The following is a 19,415-nucleotide window of genomic DNA, read 5'->3' as shown; positions in this document are numbered from 1 at the left end:
TGTAGAAACACTGAGTGGTGTCAGAAAGTGTGACTTTCCAGCTGCACAAAGAGTCAGTCGTGACCAGCAGAGTGTCAAATCAACACTGTGGCGTGGATCCATACAAACACCAAAGTGACGAAACTTTGATAGCGTTCATTTGTGTTAGCTGATTTTGCTATTAAGAGTTTTATGCTTCATAGAGTGGGCGACCCTGAGAAAACGTATCAAGATGGCAGTGGTCATAGTAACTACTGTTAATATCACCATGCCTGCCTGTAGCGCAGACAGTTATGTAATTCTGTAAAAGCCACAGCTAACTACAGAAATGTTTCCCGAGGCAGTTCTTGCATGTTTAGAAATCCTTTCAGTGAAGGTTTGTTGTCTGATGTGGATCTGTTTCAGTGTCCCTCCTTGCGATGAGCAGTGCTACTGCTTCAAACATCCCGGTTGAGGTAATATTCGGTTTTGGTTGTAGGTTGGAGGATGAAACTAAAATACAGACGGGTGAAGAATAGGTTGTGTATCTGCATAAATCTGGAGATACAAAATGTACTGTACTTATCAACTTATCAAGTAACGTGATCCTGTAAGCGACCGGAATGATGGTCAAAGGGTCAGAGGTCGGTATGCCCTGGATATTCCTGTAACTGCAGACGGATCACTGCAGAGGAGAAGAGGTGCTCGGAAATTGGACACCAATGGAGAGTGGTCGATGGGATCGGTTTCGGGCAGTAAGATGTTATTGTCACATGATAACCTCATGATGATTTCGGAACGTGGTGTTTTAGTATTCTGTTTCTTTTGGAAGGTGACCACAGATATGTCACGCTGTGTTGTGCAAAGCCGCTGTACGCTCGTGCCAAATTTCCTGAGAGACACCTCCATATGGATACGGGAGAGGACACGCCCATTTGAGCATCTCCAGTGTGTGTGTGTGTGTGTGTATGAATACCATATGTGCACCCTGTATGTGTACCTGTTTGTGTGAGCATTCATGCGGCTACAATGGTCCTCTACGGTGACCTTGACAGAAGGAAGGATGCAATCGATATCACATAGTCAGTGTGTTTTTTCTCTCGTCTCAGCCAAACCCTTCCTGTGTGTTTATGAGTGTCCTTAAAGTTCACGCATTGTCTTGTCTTTCCTGCATAGAGTTGGTTCACACACACACACACACACACTGGCCACCTTAACACCCAGCTGATTTACTTCGCAGAAAGAAAGCAAGAAAGAAAGAAGAGCATGTGTTCAGTCTCGACAAAATCCTCCTTCGGTTCTCATCATCTCCCACGAGGCCTTTGCTGAAAATGATCAGATCAGCGCGGAAGGTAAACATACTTCAAAGAGTCATGAAAACAGTTTGGGTTGTATTAACAGCTGCGTATGGTAAAGTGACAGATTCCAGCCAGGTTAAATCAATTTGACAAGGTTTTCACTGCATTCCTAACCGCGGACCTGGTTTCTATTTAAAGGTGTCTCACGCACAGCTACTGGAGGGCCAGACAGTCCTGTTTGTTTCCCTTCATACAAATGAAAACCCTGACATTTTCTCACCTGCTTTCCTGTTGGTATTGGAGCTAAAAAAAAAAAAAAAAAACAATCTACCAAAAACCACCAATTGTCCGTTTTGTTGTTGTTGTCACTGTCATGATTAAGCGTCCAACATTCAGTTTGATTTTTATGTTCAGACATCTGTGACCAATTTACACGATGCAATTTACACGACCCTTTTTACACAATTTATGTGCCGGTCTGCAAAAATTATGAGAGGATCATCACGCCTTTCCTTTTCTCTGACTGTTGCGCGTGCAAGCAGGGTTAGACAACAATCACAATGTCCTGCTATAAAGTGACTGTCTGTAGGTACATTTGTGGCACTCATCCCCAAACCTGTTCTACTGCACACCACACGTTGATAAGACATCTGTCAACTCTGGCTGTGGCTAACTTGACGCATGGAATTCCAGTGAGAAATTGCAGCAGTGCAGTGTATAGCTTCACTTAGAACAAACTGATATGATAAGTGTGATTGGTCGGCGAGAGACTCACACCTGTTCTGGGACTTCATTTCTTTTGAAAAGTGATCAGCGTGACGGCATGCATTTTCCCATTTCCCAAGCCGTCATCTGCATCAGCTGTCACCAAATCACACGCTGAAACTCTAAACGCACGTCATGGAAGGTGGGATAAAGAAGGACTGGATAAAGACTGTTGATCTTTGGACATAGGCAAAGACGTTGGATAATTGTCACCCTTAGTTAATGTACGCCTGTCAATGTTTCTGTTCTCGCACGTAACTGTTTACAACAAGTGGTATCACATCTGTGAAGCAACGATTTCAGACTGAGGTAGACACAAGCACCAACCTCCGGGTCTGAAAAGTGAAGCCAAAGCCGAAGTGCCTTAAACTTCTTAACCTTCTTTCTAATGGCCAGCAGGGGGCAACTGCACTGGCTGCAAAAAGAAGTCTATGAGAAAATGATCCTACTCCTCACTTGATTTAATACCTCAGTTGTTTTTGGGGTTTTTTATGAATTTACGGTCTCAATCGCGAGTTTCAAGTCTTCTTCAATACAACGTGATGTTCATTTTGTAAATTATGGTCCCATTCACAGTAAAATAGATGATAGTGCAGGGTATGCTTTGGGGCGGGGCTTCATTGTGATTGACAAGTCACTACCACAGTGACACTCTAGGAGTCGGCTGTTCATTTTTTTCCGTTAAGTACATTTACAAGCTAACTTTGTTAGCAGCTATTTCGCTCAGCGTAGCCAGGAGCCAGGTGCAGTCAGGTTGCCGGTATAGGTAGGCGTGCGTGTTGTCTTCGGGTTCTCACATGCCCAGCTCCACCCTCTCGTCCAAATATGGTCACTTCTGGTTCCAAAAAAACAAGAAGGCGATGGCCAAAATGCCAAACTGGAGGCTTTAAACCGGTAGTCCACAAACCAATGGCTGACATCACGGTGGCTACATCCACTTCTTTCATACAGTCTACAAAAGCAGGTTTCGAGCTGGTGACGGTTTGTTTCGCAAGCTTGAAGGGCAACTCTCACCGGCAGATCGAACACTGAAACAAAGAGTGTTTAATAATGTGTGGGTACACCTTAAATCGACAAACGACTGTGAAATTAATAAAATGCTTGTCATTCTTTCATATGAAAAACATGAGCCACCCACTTAATGCTTATTTGAGTGCTCCTGCGGGTCATAGCGCTGATATTCATGCTTTGTTCAGTGAGTGAGTCAGAGAATCAGAAACCTGAATGATCCTACCTCCTTCAGTGAGATGGTGATTCACCGTCATCCAGCTTCAACTGCACTCGTTGTTCTTTTAGGGCGAAAAAAAAAAACGTCTTCCATTACACCAAGTGCAGTCTTGCACTTCTTTAGATAGCCAAACTTTCAGTCTCACAACCGTTGCCAGGGCGTATGAACGTTTCTATTCTACATTTTCATCACCGTGGCATCAAAACGTTTGTCTGCTGCTATCTTCACCTGTTACACTTTTTTTTTTTGCGGTGACAACAGAGAAACTGGGACATCTGCGATAAAATAAAGCATTTTTTTCCCACTGTTTATTGTGTTTGAAATGCTTGTAAAATTGCTGAGAGGATTAGTCAGTGGGTTTTAAAATGACATTTTTTACATGCCCCAAAAAAAGAGTTAGCATATAAGATGATTCAGATGTCACAGTGAATCACATGTGACAAAGCGCAGCATATATGGAGTCAGTGTAGGAAGCGGCGCTGATGTTTCTGTTTCAAGAGCTGGACATCTAATAAAAGAGGCTGAGTCACCTCCAGCACAGAGAAAGCTTCAGCCTACCTCTTGCTGTCATTTTGAACCAGCGACTGTAGTTGCCTCACATCATTTAGAAGGAATTACTTCAACTGTTGTTGTCATAAGTGGCATTAGAGGGTTTAAAACACCACACCAAATGCAATTGTCTTTTTCTTATCTCCTTGAATATTTATGTGATGAATATTTTTTTATATTCTGGTGGGTAATTGAAGTCATAATTCTTCCACCACTACGTTACTACGGACGGTTAAATAAGGTATATTCACATACATAATGAATGATAGATGATCATAATCATAGATGAAAACAAAGTTTTCTAAATAATTAAATATAGAGGTCTGTTTTTTTTGTTTTCCAAACATTGTTGATGTAAAATATTTCTATATGTTCTATAGGTTTTTTTAGAATTCATGTCACAACTCAGTGCCTTTTGGAGTGAAAGCAGCTCTCTGTTGCTGTGGACTATGCTGATGCACACACACACATGCAAAGTAGAATCTGCTCAGACCAATGTCCCTGGTTGGGGTCAGGGGTCAGATGTCAGCTGACCATAAAATCTGACGACTAGACATTTCTTTTGAGAGGAAGCAGCAGAACTTGAGCAGCTGACGTTGCCTACTGAAAGCAGATGTGAGTAGCACAGCAACACAACAGCGCCCAGCAGTTAGTGAACTGACGCATCATCAGCCTGAAGTTCTTTCAAAGAGAGATAACTCTCTGTTTTGTTTTGGCCAAAGAGGAACTAAAACTGGCAGTGACCCTTGCTACAGCAGCATTTGTTTTCAGAATGTGAAAGAAATTACAGAGAGAAGATTTTATGTACTCTATAAAGTTGTAGAAGATGAGACTATTTCAGCGAAAAACCTAATTTAATCCCCAACAGTTGTAGATGTGATGTTTTTGTACGCGACTACTGAATAGTTACAACTCTCGATGCATAATCGGATAAAGCAAAAAAAAAAAAGGAGAGACTAAATAAATGTTACGTTTTTGTTGATTTTTGTCAGAGCGAGATGTTGATTCAACTCTTCCGGCTGGCAAATGAAAAGAAGTGGCTGGTGGTTCCATTCACAGCTCAGTATCCCAGGAGCCGCACCTCATGATTTACATCCAGTGCCAACCTTCTGTGCCAATGCGGGTGACATGCCCTTTATGTAGCCAGGTGGAGAGTCAGGATGCGGGGGTTGGGGCGGTGGAGTTTGCGTCCTGTCGCAGACCTACAGTTAATTTAGGCAACTAACCTCACCAAGCTGTAACACTTTACCGTTTGCCATGACCACAATCTTTCCCTGACCTTAACCATACCGTATATCGCCATGCGTAGATACAGCGGAAATCCACAATTTGGAAAAACTGGCATTGGACATTTAAAAAAAAAGTCAGTGTTGAACGCATTTCAGGGTTTGGCAATAAGGTCAGAGGAGACTCACACACACTTACACACACTAGCAGAGAGATTTAGCAGCTACAACGGCCGCGCCACACTGTGACTGGCTGGAGGGGGGCAGTACCAGGTGCTGCTGTTGTTGTGGTACGGACGAAACAAAGAAGTTCTCCAAATGACACAACAATATACGTTGTTTGTAACTGTCATCCAGAACGACTCATACAGTAAGTGTTTTCTGATGTGACGCCCCGTCGGCTGGACAGCATTATTCGTCAGTCCCTTCCAAAACTGTTTCAAATCACTGGGACAAAAAGCGTTTCGTGGTCTGACACCGATAAGCTCAGGTTAAGCAAGTACACAGTGCTGCGGGAGTGAGTCCTAACACCTGGAAATGAGTTAGTTTACACTACACTGGTTAACACAAGCTTAAGAGATTTTCACATTTTGTTCTCTGCCATGAAATGCGTCAGTAGACACCCCACTCGTGGTTTATGTTTCTTAAAAAAGGCGGTCGCTAACGAGTGGCTGAATGACACTGCAGCGGTTGTCGCGGACATGAAACGTCTTCGTGCTGAACGCGGAAAGTCATCTGCTCCTAAGATCGCCTTGCTGAACAAAATGTGTAAGCACCATAAACTTTTGTTTGCCCCAGAGCTCATTTTCTGCAATAATTGAAAATCCAATGGAACAATCCCATTGGCTTTTTGTCGAGGGAACCAGGGCGATGCTAACTTCCGGGTTGGCCCCCAAAAGCCATCGTCCCTGCAGCGCTCTATTTTAGAAACACTGACAATACTAGAACACTTGAGCCACAGCTTACAAACTCAATGCAACAAACTAAACACTAAAATAACCGTCTCGGAGCTGTATTCCCTATGATTAGTACCAGAGAAATAGTCTTTCCAGGAAACTTCCTCAGAAAATGCTGTGCGAGGAAATGTTGCAACTGTGAAATAAAGCATTACTGTTCTATTTCCCAACATAGATGCTGTTTCAAAGCCCTTTCTACACTCTACTGAGTCTCTGTAGAAAAATACCAATAAGCCTAAAACGTGAGTGCATTTTAACTGCAGATCTGTTACAGTGCATATCATGCACTTTAAGGCAAACGAATCTGTACTGAGACTGGTGTGAAGTTTGTCTTTCTTTATCCCTCCATCGGTGTCACTCATTTTATGCCGTCTTCCTTTCGCCCTCCCTTCTTCCTTCTCTTCTGGTCACGCTTTTCTCTCCCTTGTTTCCGGAGTCACCTCCTCCCTGTGTGCTGAGTAAGCCCCAGTGTCTGTCAAGTGTCAGGCCGGACAAAATGAGGAGATGCAGAGAGGGCAGAGGAGAGGTGGGGGGGGGGGGGGGGGGGGGGGGCAAGATTGGGAAGCTCAAGAAAATAAGGGTTGGAGGTTGCCATAGAGGAGGGGCGATAAAGGTGGGAGAGGAGTACAGGAGAGACCCCAGTTTTTATTACCCTGCTGCACCCCTCCTTCTCCTCCTCCTCCTCCTCCTCCTCTGTATGGCAGAGCAGAATGTAGGTCTGCGTTTGCCTACAGCCATCAGCAACAATCAGTTCTGCCCCAGTTACTGACGCATGCATCTCACAGACTAAACACACACACACACACACACACATACGTCAACACAACACGCCGAAGCGCACACAGAAACAGACACACTTAACAATATGCTTGCAGAAAGACACACAAACAGTCACCGCAGTCTCAGAAGAACACACGCACACACGGCGGCGTGCAGAGGCATGATCTGCAACACGCCTGCACGTATGCGTGCGAACTCTCGAAGAGGATCACGTCTTTCACACTGTACAGAGAGAGAGAGAGAGAGAGGGGATTTGGATGAACAAGTTTGATATTCCTAATTAAGAGAGGGCCACAATATTGTGTATATTACGTGTTGCACCGGTTCGGTCAAGCTCAGTAGCACCGCTGCAGATCATTGTCTTCCCAGCTGGACTGAGCCCTGCTAGAGTTTAGAAACACGTCGAGTTATTGTTAACTGCTGAAATGTGAAGAATGTGGATTCATGTTTTACAGGAAGTTCACAGTATTTGAGTGTGAAAATATAAATATAAATATTTTTAGATTACAGCCGACGTATGTATGTCAGTACCTTAAGATTTTACTGTTCCTTCGTAAATATACAACACTGAAAATCAGCAAAAAATTAGCATGAGAATACATGCATGCACACTGACTGGCTGGTTTTTAGAACATAGTCCAGAGCACAAACAGACCGACAACACCTGGTTATATTCTGCTTCTCTTGATTTCATGCAAACATAGCTTTGACATGTTTTGTCATACACAAGTCTGAGAGAACAAAACAGTATCAAACAGCATTAAGTACACGGCTGTAGTGACCTAGCCAAATCTGAGAGCTCATGTTTTATTTGCTCTGGCAGTTACGTCTGCCCCCCCCCCCACCTCCTGTTCAGACAGATTTCCATCCGGCCTGATTCAGGTCGGGCCAATCGCAACCGTCTATCTAATGTGCTGCGCGCTACGTCACACGTTCCGTAGCTCTGATTGGCTGTTGTGTCCAGAGGTATTTTGGTCTGCGCCCGTTGGAAATCAAAAGTGAACTGAGAGGTTCCAGACTGTTTTGCTTTTGCGAATTGGTCTGGTAACTAATGTTTAAGCAATTTGTAAGAGCCTGTTGCATACACCATCTAATCGTCACAGTGTCACAAGTGATCAGGGGAAAAGGAAGAGGGAATGTCTGACAGACCTTAATTGAATTGACTTTTGCCACAATGTACTGCACATTTTTCGGTGTACTTGTTTCCGTTGAGGCTCCAGGCATCTACTGTAAAAACAGTGTGTTGGTTCAGTTATTGTGCTGGTCTAATTCTCCTCGTGAGAGTGCCCCATAGGCACAAGGACCAGCTATGCACACAGTAGATTCATGACACTGAATGTATCACGGACTACACAGGGTTGTTTCTCGTGGGGTTGCGGCAGTGCTTTTATTAATCCTCAAACCGGGAAATGAACTCGGCACCGCTTCCAGGTCAGTTCTTGGACAAGAGCAAATGTAATACACGTGGTCCTCCTTAAACTTTTGACCTTTCCCTTCACATTAAAGCAAAATACAGCACACTGTAAATGCAGTTTGTCGTGCCACTTGAGACAAATTTCCTTCTGCTACATGTGGGTTTGGTTGCGCTAATGGTTCATAGGACATGCTGGGGGCAGAAAAAAACACGGTGCACTCCCACCTAAGTTATTCAGGGTACTGTTAATCAGCACATAAAAATAAAAATTAAAAAATTCTGTCACCTGTCAAATGTCCTCCTTTCTGAAACCCAACACAACTCCAAAATTTGCTTATATCACACACTCTTTCAGGAACATCCTGAGCTGCAATTAATGGTCCTCAGTGTTGGAATAAATCATTGTCAAGTGACTCATCATGATGCCCATCTGGGCTGCTTTCTCAGGGTGCCATGAGATGGCCTGTGTTTTCCCGTCATAACGCGTCCCGTCAACATGGTCTCACGTGCATTACCTTCAGTTTCTTTTATATTCTGTAAAATGACTGTGAATGTTTTTTTGAAAGTTTTTGTCTAATGAGCATGATAATGTCGTCAGTATTATTTTACATTTATCCATTTATCAGTTCATGTGCCCCCCCCCCCCCCCCCCCCCTCCTTTTTATGCATTCATTTTTGTACAAATAATAAGAATTTGTGTGTGTGTGTGTGTGTGTGTGTGTGTGAGTGAGTGCAGACAGGTGTGCTGGAGTCAGAGCAGAACCTCACGGGCTGCACCTCATCTCAATAATCAAGACCTCTACAAATACTCAACCCCCGCCACTTCCACTCTGCCAGATCGTAGACTCAGCTTCTTCGAGCCTTTAGTCGCAGTTGTTGCTTCTTGTTGTTTTTGTGATTTTTTTTTTTTTGTGATGACCCTGACAGCTCTGACTCAAGTCCCTGTCTCTGCCTCCAAATCTGGTCAAACCCTCTGTTCAGCCCTGCCCTGCTGCTCTAGATCGCTGCTCAACCAATTCCCCTGGACCTTACTCTGGACCTGCTCCCATGGACCCGATCTGCCCAGCCCCAGCCTTTAGTCCCCTTAGCTACCAGCTTCAGCCACTCCTCCCCTGCAGCCCTGCTTTCCCCCCCATCGCCTGCAGTAAACACCTCGTACCTTATTCCTGTATCCTCCTCTGGGTCTGCACTGGGGTTCACCTGTCCTGCAGCCCCATGTAACAGGGTTTCCATTGTTCTTTTGTGGTCGTAATATAATTTATATCATTAAACTTGACTGAGAACTTTTTAATCACCTAAAAAGCTAGTGTTAAGCAATGATACACTGAGAAAAATATTAGCACAAAACGGCAAATAACTAATATCCATCCGTCCATCCATCCGTCCAATCTCTCTTCCTGCTTTATCCAGCACAAGGCTGTGGCCACTGAATGAAACAATTAAGATTATTATTAATGGCACAACCCTGTTGTCATCAAATTACATGTACTAATAAGTAGGCTTCAACACAGTATAATGATGAATCTTTTTACAGGGGTGAGGCTTTTATTGACTGACTGAGATGTATAGAGTCTATTGAGAAAACCTCAGAGGTCAGGTAGAAGGACAACACAGAGAGCTAGCCTGGAACATCCTCCGAGGGTTGAAAATGTTTAATTGACATCTCTGAAAGCCGCTCAACACTTTTACAAAGATGTGACTTCAATGAAATGGCTAACTGGTGACTCTAAATTTGTGAAATCGTCAATGGCTTTCTGTCCCTGTCCCTGTCCAGGGTTAAATACCCGCTAGAGGACGAGTGGCTGAAGGATGGGTGGAAACTACAGATTCTTGAATATTAATGTTGATGACAGTGCTGAGGCTAAGTAAGCACGAGTGGGGAGGAAGACATTTACATCAGGACAACGGCGGGGGTGGGGTGGGGACAAACAGAAGAGAGGATCTGCTCTCATTAATTTTTCACTTTCATTTAGAGTAAATTATTTAAGAGCCGCGTTGCACTGCGTCTCTGATACAGCACGGGGCCCTCGTATTCATAAGACACTTGAACACCAACAAAGGGACACACACACACACACACACACACACACACACACACACACACACCAATATGCACAATCCTAGTAGCACGCGTGTACACTGTATTCATAAATTCAGAACATTGCACGTACGTATACACACTGTTATGCATAAAGACACACATGCACCGTCCCAGGGGAGCTGATTAGGGTACGATTTGTCAGGCAACCTGCCCCCCCCCCCCCGCACATATCTGCTCTATGTACACGCACACACACCCCACTGACAGCTCTTCTTATACTGATCACACAAATACTGCGCACACACACACACACACACAGACCTTCTTCCTTGCACTTGGTATTCTTTTGTATCAACCTTTTCAGTTTGTTGAATAACCCATGAACTGTAGTGGAAAGAGAGACCTGCCTGTCACAAAAACAAAAACAAAAAAAAACAGACGTATATACATTTAAAAATGCACCTTACACTCACTAGAAGCCCCAAATTCCAGAAACTTGTACTAGGATCTACACCCTTTTAAGTGTGATACAGACTTTTCACTTCAAACACACATCCTTGTACTAATTCACTAAACCCAAAGCACTAATTTTCACGGCATTTACGGCTCACAGAAAGCGCATCTTAATGGGGCCTTTTTTCATTGCAGCAGACATTTTGACAAATCATAGCATCAGAAGCACAGGCGTAATTGATATCATTAATAACAACTGCATTCCAGAGCCACGCTGGCTCACTGGTATGGCTTCCTGGGGACACTTAAACATTATTAGTTAAACACGTGATCTCGCTGTTCAGACTAGACAAAATCACTGCCCTGAAAAGGACCTATATTTTGTGTATGTGAATATGGCCTCTGTTCTGTTTTTTTTTTTTTTTTTTTATAAACATACTTCCTAAAACAAACTAATGGATAGACACTCAGTAGCTCACTCCACAGTCAGCAGTACATTGAGATTTCAGACACTTTTGAGTCTCACAACACTCCTTTTTGTCAGTTTTGCATCTATAAATTGTGACACATTGCATTCTGGGGTTGTTAGTAGACAATAATGTAACCTACATGCTGTGAAGACTAGTTTTCTGTTAGGAGGGGGTCCTATATAGAGCATATATTTCACAGTCAGGAATTGGCAGAGGGCATATGCATTAAATACTATACTAATACTAATACTCCCCGAGAGCAGGCTAGTGCATTTCTTCCATCAAATTTCACAAGGTAGCAAAAAGGTAGGAAACAGCACCCAATCTCTTCTTTGTCTCAGACACATTGTGAAGCAGTGATGTCTGCTGCTTGGCCCAGATACATCACACTGTCTGGAAACGGCATAGCAGCAAGGCATCTGATCAAAGAGTATAGAAAAGAAAGAAACGGAAGGAGGATTGTAGAGACACAGACGGAGAAAAGCGGCAGAAAACACAAACCGAGAGGGTAGGGGCTCTTCAGCGGGGGAACCAGCAGATCTGGAGAAGAACCAAAATCAAGACTAACTTCTTTTTTTCTCATTTCAATTTAAGAAATTAGCAACATCCTCTCCACATTACTGAAATAAACTGAAATACTTCTAGATACCGTCCAGTGAGCACGCAGCTACATTTCTTAGCAATCCTGGAGATTTTCAGAAGGAGCGCGCTTGGTGCCGATTACATGAACAATACGATGGCGGAATGTCTAACTTGGCGCAAAAAGCCACAAGTAATGAGACAGGAATTTATCCTCACTCCTGATATTATAGCCAGCAGTGCAGAGGAAATACCCCCAATCAACTGTTCACATTTCAACACATTCCAAAAGGGGATAAAAAAAATAAACAGTATTTTCTTCACCTCTCACCTCATTATCATTTTTTTTTTTTTTTCAATCTAAGTGATACTGAGATTTGGGGCTACATGTTTAGATAGTGCTTAATAAATGACAAGCTGATACCTTCATAAAAATATTTGTTACCCATATACAAGACTAAGACGTGAAATAACAGTAAAAATGTGTGGCAGTGGGTCATTTTTTTTCTCTCTTGCCGGTGGTTTTCCTCCGCTCTTTGTTTGGTTTGGCCCAAGAATTCATCATTTGAGACTACTGGTTCCCACTGACTCATCTCACATATCTTGGTATTATCCTGGACTTATCCTCCAAAAACTGACTTAAAAATGTTATACAAATAATCAAATACCTGGCAAACAAAAAGTGCTTATAATCACTATTTCTTGGCTATATCTTGTTGCCTGGTGTTGCTTGCATGGCTACATGCAATAGTGGATATTGTTGTTGTGCTTTTGTAATAATGTTTTGTAATGGCTTGTGTGCTGTCTTGAGAGTGCTTCTTTTGTTGCTGTTGCTGTCTCTATATGGCGTCTTGTTGTCTTCTGTCTGTACATTATCTGTATCTGTATATGCAAAACATCTCGCCAAAGGACTGAAATTGAAAATTAGCCAGGTGGCTAATACTGGCACATTTACAGAAATGTTGATTTAATGTGCGTTGTGCTCATGTAAAAATAAATGAAATGAAATGTTTCATGGTGGATCTGGAGAGAGATCAGTGAAAACCTCCAGGAGGATCACACACAGGGGGCGTGGATGCAGCTCTCCAGCCATCATCCTCCATCCATATTATCATCGAGCACAATGTTCCACATCTACAGTGGTTCGATTTTTTGACAGAAAATAGAAATCAAATTCAACAGTGGACTTCCCTGTGTACGGGCAGGTGGTGGGGGTGGTGGGACTTTTATCCACTCAGCCTGTACAGCAACTGTAACATTTTTCATGTTAAGCGGGTGCCTGTTTATGTCACAGCTGAGTACTACCCTCTAGTGGTGAATGTATGTACATGCACCTAGAAACACAGGACCACTGGCATCACAAGGGCTTCAGATTTGACTGTGGATCCAAAGAATACACAAATTTAATCCATAACTATTGTTTTTGTTTGGAAAACACGAGATAAATGGTAAATAAACGGTAATGGTAAGGATGGACACTTACACTACTACACCACTACATCCACCTGTGACAACCACCATATGCTGTGATGGAAAAATAAAATATGACTTTCATTTCATCCAGGTTACACCGGAGACGATTCTCATCCTCCACTAGAACACTACACCAGCAGTCTGTTCACTGCGCCAGAGAAACAAGTGCCACCTCTTTGATGAGATGGTGTGTTGTTAGTTTGGGTTGGCCTGGAATTTCCTCTAACCATTTCTGAAATCATATTGTTTTAGATTGACTGAAGCACTATACAATCGTGTATTCATATGAGATGTATAAGAGATTAGACCCACTAAAAATTAGTTGCATGCCCAAAACAATTGCTTAACTGCGATTCAGTCTTGGTTGTGCATGTAATACCCACATGCTATTTTCAGCCTCCAATGCTTCTGTCCACTTATGAAATGAAATCGTTCTCATTATCAACCTATTTATTATTAAAGGGTGACATGATTGATTTTTTTTTTTTTTATGTCAGTGGTTTTACTCTTGAAGATGGTACATACATAGTATTACTTTTTTCACACGTTTATGTCCTAGAAACTAGACATACCCATACATGTGGTTGATTTCTGGTCAGGGCATTTCATTGCTGTGCTTTTTAAAGCTTTAGAATTAGATTTTTGTTGTCAACAAAATGCATTAAGGGGAAACACCGTGAAAAAAATAACTCTCTAAGAAAGAGTTGACTCTTATTATAATAAATAAAGGCTAAAGGCCAGTGTTTGGACGCACACAAAAAAGATAATAATGACAGCTATTTCATAATGTTGCCAGTTCGTTGTTTACTCTGACTTAACCATTCAACCACTGGCAAGGTTGTCAGGTGCTAGTGGCTCCAGCTGGTATTGCCCAATCAGGTGCCAGTTCTCTTCCCGGGTCCGCCTTCGCATGGATGCCATTGGTTGTATTTTAATACGTCGGGGCGTTATGGGCGGAGTCTGTGGTACGACTGTGAGCTTTCTCCAGCGGTTACATGATAAACCAACACCTGGTCCAGGAGGGAAGGAGAGACGAGCCGCCTGCCTCCCCCTCCGTCCCACGTTTCAGGTATCCACGGGTGAGTGAGCTGCGGTATAATAGTGCATCTGTAACGGGATAATAGTCTGGTATAACGTGTGTGTAACGTTACGTTCATGTCCATAAGGTCGGTATGCTATTCAATTATGCACCGTTCAGGATACAAAGGATATTGGTCGTTAATTGCAGTTGTTAGTTCACGGTCATTTAAGTGCTAAAACCCAGTTTACTGAACATATATACGAAAAAGACTAAATCTGTGTCGATTCTGTAAACGTTATGCAACGGTGGGTTGTTCCCCTCCCTCGCCACATATTTCATCTGTCTGTGGGACCCGCTGCTGAGACAAGCTAAACACGGACGTGTTGGACTACACAGAGAGGCATTCAAGTACCTTTCATCCAACACGGTACAGTGGTGTTGTTCGTGTAGCTTTGCTAGCCGTTAGTTCACAGGCATTACCTTTGCCCCAGACGTGTGTGTAAGTGTGTGTGTGTGTGTGTGTGTGTGTGAGAGAGAGAGAGAGAGAGAGAGAGAAAAAAAAACATATTTGCAGTTGCAGAGAACGAAACTTTTTATTTCTGTGGAATAAATACGGTGGCATCAGTGTACCCTGCTGTACAAGCTAGCTTTATCAAGCTGACCTCCACTCAAGGCTGTGTTTGCTACCTCACATCTCCAAGGACTTGCATTTAAATTCCTCCAATTACCTCACTGTCTGCTTATCAATGCTTGGCTTGTGGAACTAAACGGCATGTTTTGACCTGTCATGACGCTGAATCTGGAAAACAAAACAGGAAGATAACTTTTCCATTTGCGTCAGTAACTGTTGCCTGTACATTTGGTGGAGGCCATTGCATGTTGCACTGTGTTAAAAGGACTGTAGTAGTGAGCAAAGTGCAGCACGCCGCATCATTACTGATCCTAACCTGATAACCTGATCCTCCATCAGAAATGAATGGTGCAGTGGCCATGGAGGCCACAAGGAGACGTACCCAGCACAGTGCCAATGGGAAGACATCTGAACAGAGAGAGCAGCCGGCACAGTGGGGGAGAGCGTGGTGAGTTGATATTATGTCAGGCCGTTCTGCCGTCTAATATAATTTAAATAAAGGTTCCAGCACACGTTCATCACAAAGTCAAGCTTGCATTGGACCTGAATATTCAAACCTAAACTCACCTAATCAAAAAAAAAAAAAAACTTGTTAAAATGTAAATTGAGATTGAAGGGAATGACTTTAGATTACTACAATTAAAGACCTGAAACGGTATTTGTCAACAACACTGTGGAACCGCTTGTTCAACAAATCCATGTAATTAAACGATTCAGCAGACTCTACCCAATATCCGCTTGTCCTGTGGGATTATGGCATAATTGCTAATTACCAGATCATCAAAACTTCTCCGTCTGTTTGTCTTCCCTACACACAAAACAAAAGCCTTTAAAAGGAAACTGAACAGAGACCGAAGTCGTTGTTTTGCTCTGCATTTCATTGTGCTTGCTTTCATAGTTTCCTTGGAGCGGGTTCAGTCTCCCAACGAAGGTGCTTTTAAGACATAGCAGACGTCTGGAAAAATAATTTTACCATACTGTCATTACATTTTATTACCAGACTGGTGTTGTTTTCACTCTGTTGATGGAAGAAGGGAAGGAGCCTTTACGCCCCATAACCCACATTCGTTTTAAGTCACGGATCACTATTAATGGTCGTTCTTAACGGATGTTTGCGCAAAATACTAAGTTAGAATGAGGGTGTGGTCAGAGCCATGAGTACTGAGTACTCTTGTAATAATGTAGTAATGAGTACTCATGGGTCGGGATATCAACAAGTTGACGGGCATCGTGGCCGATGTGATCCCATCGCAAGACGGTCTCTACTTAATCCTGTTTTTTACTAGTTGCTTGTACTTTCATGTTTCATGTTTGAGACATGAAAGTAGGCTTACCAGCTGTCAACACATACGCAAAATAGCCCCTTTTTGTGCCACCATGTCCAACTGTCCTCATACTGTATCTGTATGTATGTCTGATTCATTCTCAGGGAGGTGGACTGGTTTTCCCTGATCAGCGTGCTGGGCCTCCTTTGCTTTGCCCCTTTCATTGTCTTCTACTTCGTGATGGCCTGTGATCAGTACCAGTGCTCGGTCAGCCAGCCTCTGCTCGAGCTGTTCCGAGGAGAGACCACGCTGCTCTCCGTCTGGGCCCGGGCACCCTCCTTCACCTGGTCAGCCGCCAAGATATATGGCATCTGGGTGGCCTTCCAGGTAAGAAAAAAAAGAGGGTGGAACTCGCAGAAACTGTCCATTGTCTTCAACTTTTTTGCAAATGTAGGCACGTTAAAACAGGTTGCGTTGTCCCGTAGGTGTTCCTGTACATGTGTGTTCCTGATGTCACGCACAAGTTCATTCCTGGCTATGTTGGCGGGGTGCAGGACGGAGCACGAACTCCTGCTGGTAATTAACACACTCTCATCAGTCCACAACATTTGTTAGATTGAGAGGCACCAGTCTGACTTAAGGCTTTTGGAGAGAGAGTGAAGTTTGTCATCATACCAGTGTGTAGATAGCATCTCTTAAAATCCAACCTCCTGTCTTGTCTCCCCACCCACTACTGCAGGCCTGATCAACAAGTATGAGATCAATGGGCTGCAGTGTTGGCTGATCACTCATGCTCTGTGGTTTGCCAATGCCCACTATTTCCACTGGTTTTCTCCCACCATCATCTTCGACAACTGGATCCCCCTGATGTGGTGTGCTAACTTGCTGGGCTACGCTGTGTCCACCTTTGCTTTCATAAAGGCTTACATTTTCCCCACAAACTCTGAAGACTGGTGAGTACTGACACACACCTGACAGCGCCGATAATATCTTAAAGGTAAACTAGTTAGGTATGAGAACACGACTGTATTGACTTGTTGTTTGTGATTGTACAGTAAGTTCACAGGGAACATCTTCTACAACTACATGATGGGCATCGAATTCAACCCACGCATTGGCAAGTGGTTTGACTTCAAGCTTTTCTTCAATGGCCGGCCCGGCATCGTAGCCTGGACTCTTATCAATCTGTCCTACATGGCCAAGCAGCAAGAGCTGTACGGCCATGTGACCAACTCCATGATCCTGGTGAACGTACTGCAGGTAAGGATGTAATTTAAATCTCCCTGCCAGGTAGCTGACGCTAGCTAGCCGGCTGTCTGCAGGTATCAGGTGACGTCTTGTCAACACAAACAGTGCAGATGAATTAGCAAGCAGAGTCTCATTTTCCTCCCTGTGTGTGCTCTTAGAGATAATTAAAGTGGACGGGCTGTACTTAGTTGAAGCATCTGGTGCTGACAGACACATAGCTGCATGTGATATGTTATGTTTTAGTTGTTTTGCATTTGCCAAAGAAAATAAATCCTCGCTCCACAGTCTGTCGCTCTCTCAGGTTTTTAGGTAAATCTGGTCGTTTTTGTGTTTTCTCGTAGGCCATCTATGTGCTGGATTTCTTCTGGAATGAGGCGTGGTACCTGAAGACCATTGACATCTGCCATGACCATTTTGGATGGTATCTGGGTTGGGGAGACTGTGTCTGGCTGCCGTACCTCTACACACTACAGGTAACAAGCACATGCATGCTAACACACACACTCACACTAACACACACGGAGGAATAATGGTGTTGTAAATATGAAAGGCATGTCTTTAGTGGTCCATCTGTCCAGTTTAGTTTTCAAATTGAAGCATCTGAATGTAATAAAATTTAGAAAAATAATAGAATGTGTATATGTGTATCATAAAACTCGACATTCAAATACTAGATATATTTAAGTAACAGGAAGTCTAAATACATGTGTTTTGGCTCTCCAGGGTCTGTACCTAGTGTACCACCCAGTCCAGCTTCAAGACGCCCACGCCCTGGCCGTACTGTTGCTCGGCCTCGTTGGGTATTACATCTTCCGCTCCACCAACCACCAGAAGGATCTGTTTCGGCGCACCGAGGGCTCCTGCTCCATCTGGGGCCGGAAGCCATCGTACATCGAGTGCTCGTACCACTCCGCTGATGGCGGCCTCCACCGCAGCAAGCTCATGACCTCGGGCTTCTGGGGAGTGGCCCGGCACTTCAACTACACCGGTGACCTGATGGGTTCTCTGGCCTACTGCGCCGCCTGCGGCTTCGGCCACGTACTCCCATACTTCTACATAGTTTACATGACCATCCTGCTGGTCCACCGCTGTGTGCGCGACGAGCACCGCTGCGGCAGCAAGTATGGCAAGGACTGGAAACGCTACACAGATGCGGTGCCTTACAGGCTAATTCCTGGGGTGTTTTAGAAAAGGGAGGAGGAGTGGGGGGAGGGAGGATGGGATCCAAGATTAAGCTAGATACAACAATTGTGAAGTTGCAATGGGGTAGCAAAGTAAACATGAGTGTGTGTGTGCATGTGTGTTTTATACATATCTAAACACACATGTTTAGACTGCTGTACATGTGCATATGCAGGTACAGAGCAGTTTGATACACCAGTCTGCTGCTTTTTGTTATGCTGTGACCTTTCAACATAGTTCGACACATTTTTTTAAAAAACAATACAATGACAATATATCTGCTAGCAGCTAGTGAGACCATAACGTAAACCAGCTCAAGGCAAAATCAGGAACAGAAACAGGGTCAGTTCTATAGTAGTAGTGTGGTACTCTACACAATGCTGAGACATTCCCGCAATGCAGCTTTCTGTGGGTTATATGGTAACTTGATAAATGAATTTGTCAAATACAAAAAAAAAAGGACAATGATGAAAGTTTGACAGTTTGACAGTCGGAAAGTACCAAAACATGGCAGAGCGTTCGATGTCAGTAACGTTTCATTGAAGATGGAGCTCCTGTTGAGGGTTTTTGTCTGTTGCTCAGAAAAGTAAGCAATGTAATGATTGCCACTTAGCACTCAGGTAACGTATGATATATATTTTAAACAATATGATCATTATTATTATCATTATTAACAGTAATAATTAAAAACCGTGAATCAATATTTACTATAATAATTTGTTGCTGCCCTGCTGCCAAGTGTGAGTGTTGGTTCCACTGACAAGACCTGCCTCATAAAAAGTTATGTAATCTTTGTATAAAGGTTGTCTGAGCGTGCTCAGATTTATTAATTTTCATTTTCATATCTAACTACGCGGGGGGGGGGGGGGCGGGGCAAA

At 43.4% G+C, this 19,415-nt stretch overlaps 1 protein-coding gene across 2 annotated transcripts; it reads left to right on the top strand.

Annotated features, from left to right (window-relative positions):
* Positions 1 to 14,206: 14,206 nt before the first annotated feature.
* dhcr7 (7-dehydrocholesterol reductase) lies at positions 14,207 to 18,543 on the top strand. 2 transcript variants are annotated; one of them, XM_070904864.1, is made up of 8 exons: positions 14,207 to 14,269; positions 15,182 to 15,290; positions 16,272 to 16,536; positions 16,593 to 16,683; positions 16,847 to 17,060; positions 17,163 to 17,367; positions 17,697 to 17,828; positions 18,079 to 18,543. In XM_070904864.1, exons 2-8 carry the CDS (start codon positions 15,184 to 15,186, stop codon positions 18,541 to 18,543), a joined length of 1,479 nt encoding a protein of 492 aa, XP_070760965.1. In that variant the 5' UTR covers positions 14,207 to 14,269; positions 15,182 to 15,183. The 2 variants fall into 2 exon arrangements, with proteins under 2 accessions (XP_070760965.1, XP_070760960.1); XM_070904859.1 differs by lacking the exon at positions 14,207 to 14,269 and having other exon boundaries at positions 15,225 to 15,290; positions 16,272 to 16,494.
* Positions 18,544 to 19,415: the final 872 nt, after the last annotated feature.

This window comes from Enoplosus armatus, chromosome 1 (genome assembly GCF_043641665.1).
Source record: "Enoplosus armatus isolate fEnoArm2 chromosome 1, fEnoArm2.hap1, whole genome shotgun sequence".
Lineage (NCBI taxonomy): Eukaryota > Metazoa > Chordata > Actinopteri > Centrarchiformes > Enoplosidae > Enoplosus > Enoplosus armatus.
Note: the sequence above shows the minus strand (reverse complement) of the source record. Positions and strands in the feature narration are given on the sequence as shown.

Bases quoted from the DNA above. Each gene is read 5' to 3' on its own strand.
- dhcr7 (XM_070904864.1), top strand. From the start codon at position 15,184: ATGAATGGTGCAGTGGCCATGGAGGCCACAAGGAGACGTACCCAGCAC. The intron at 15,291-16,271 runs GTGAGTTGATAT...ATTCATTCTCAG, and splicing joins GCACAGTGGGGGAGAGCGTG to GGAGGTGGACTGGTTTTCCC. The intron at 17,061-17,162 runs GTGAGTACTGAC...GTGATTGTACAG, and splicing joins CCCACAAACTCTGAAGACTG to TAAGTTCACAGGGAACATCT.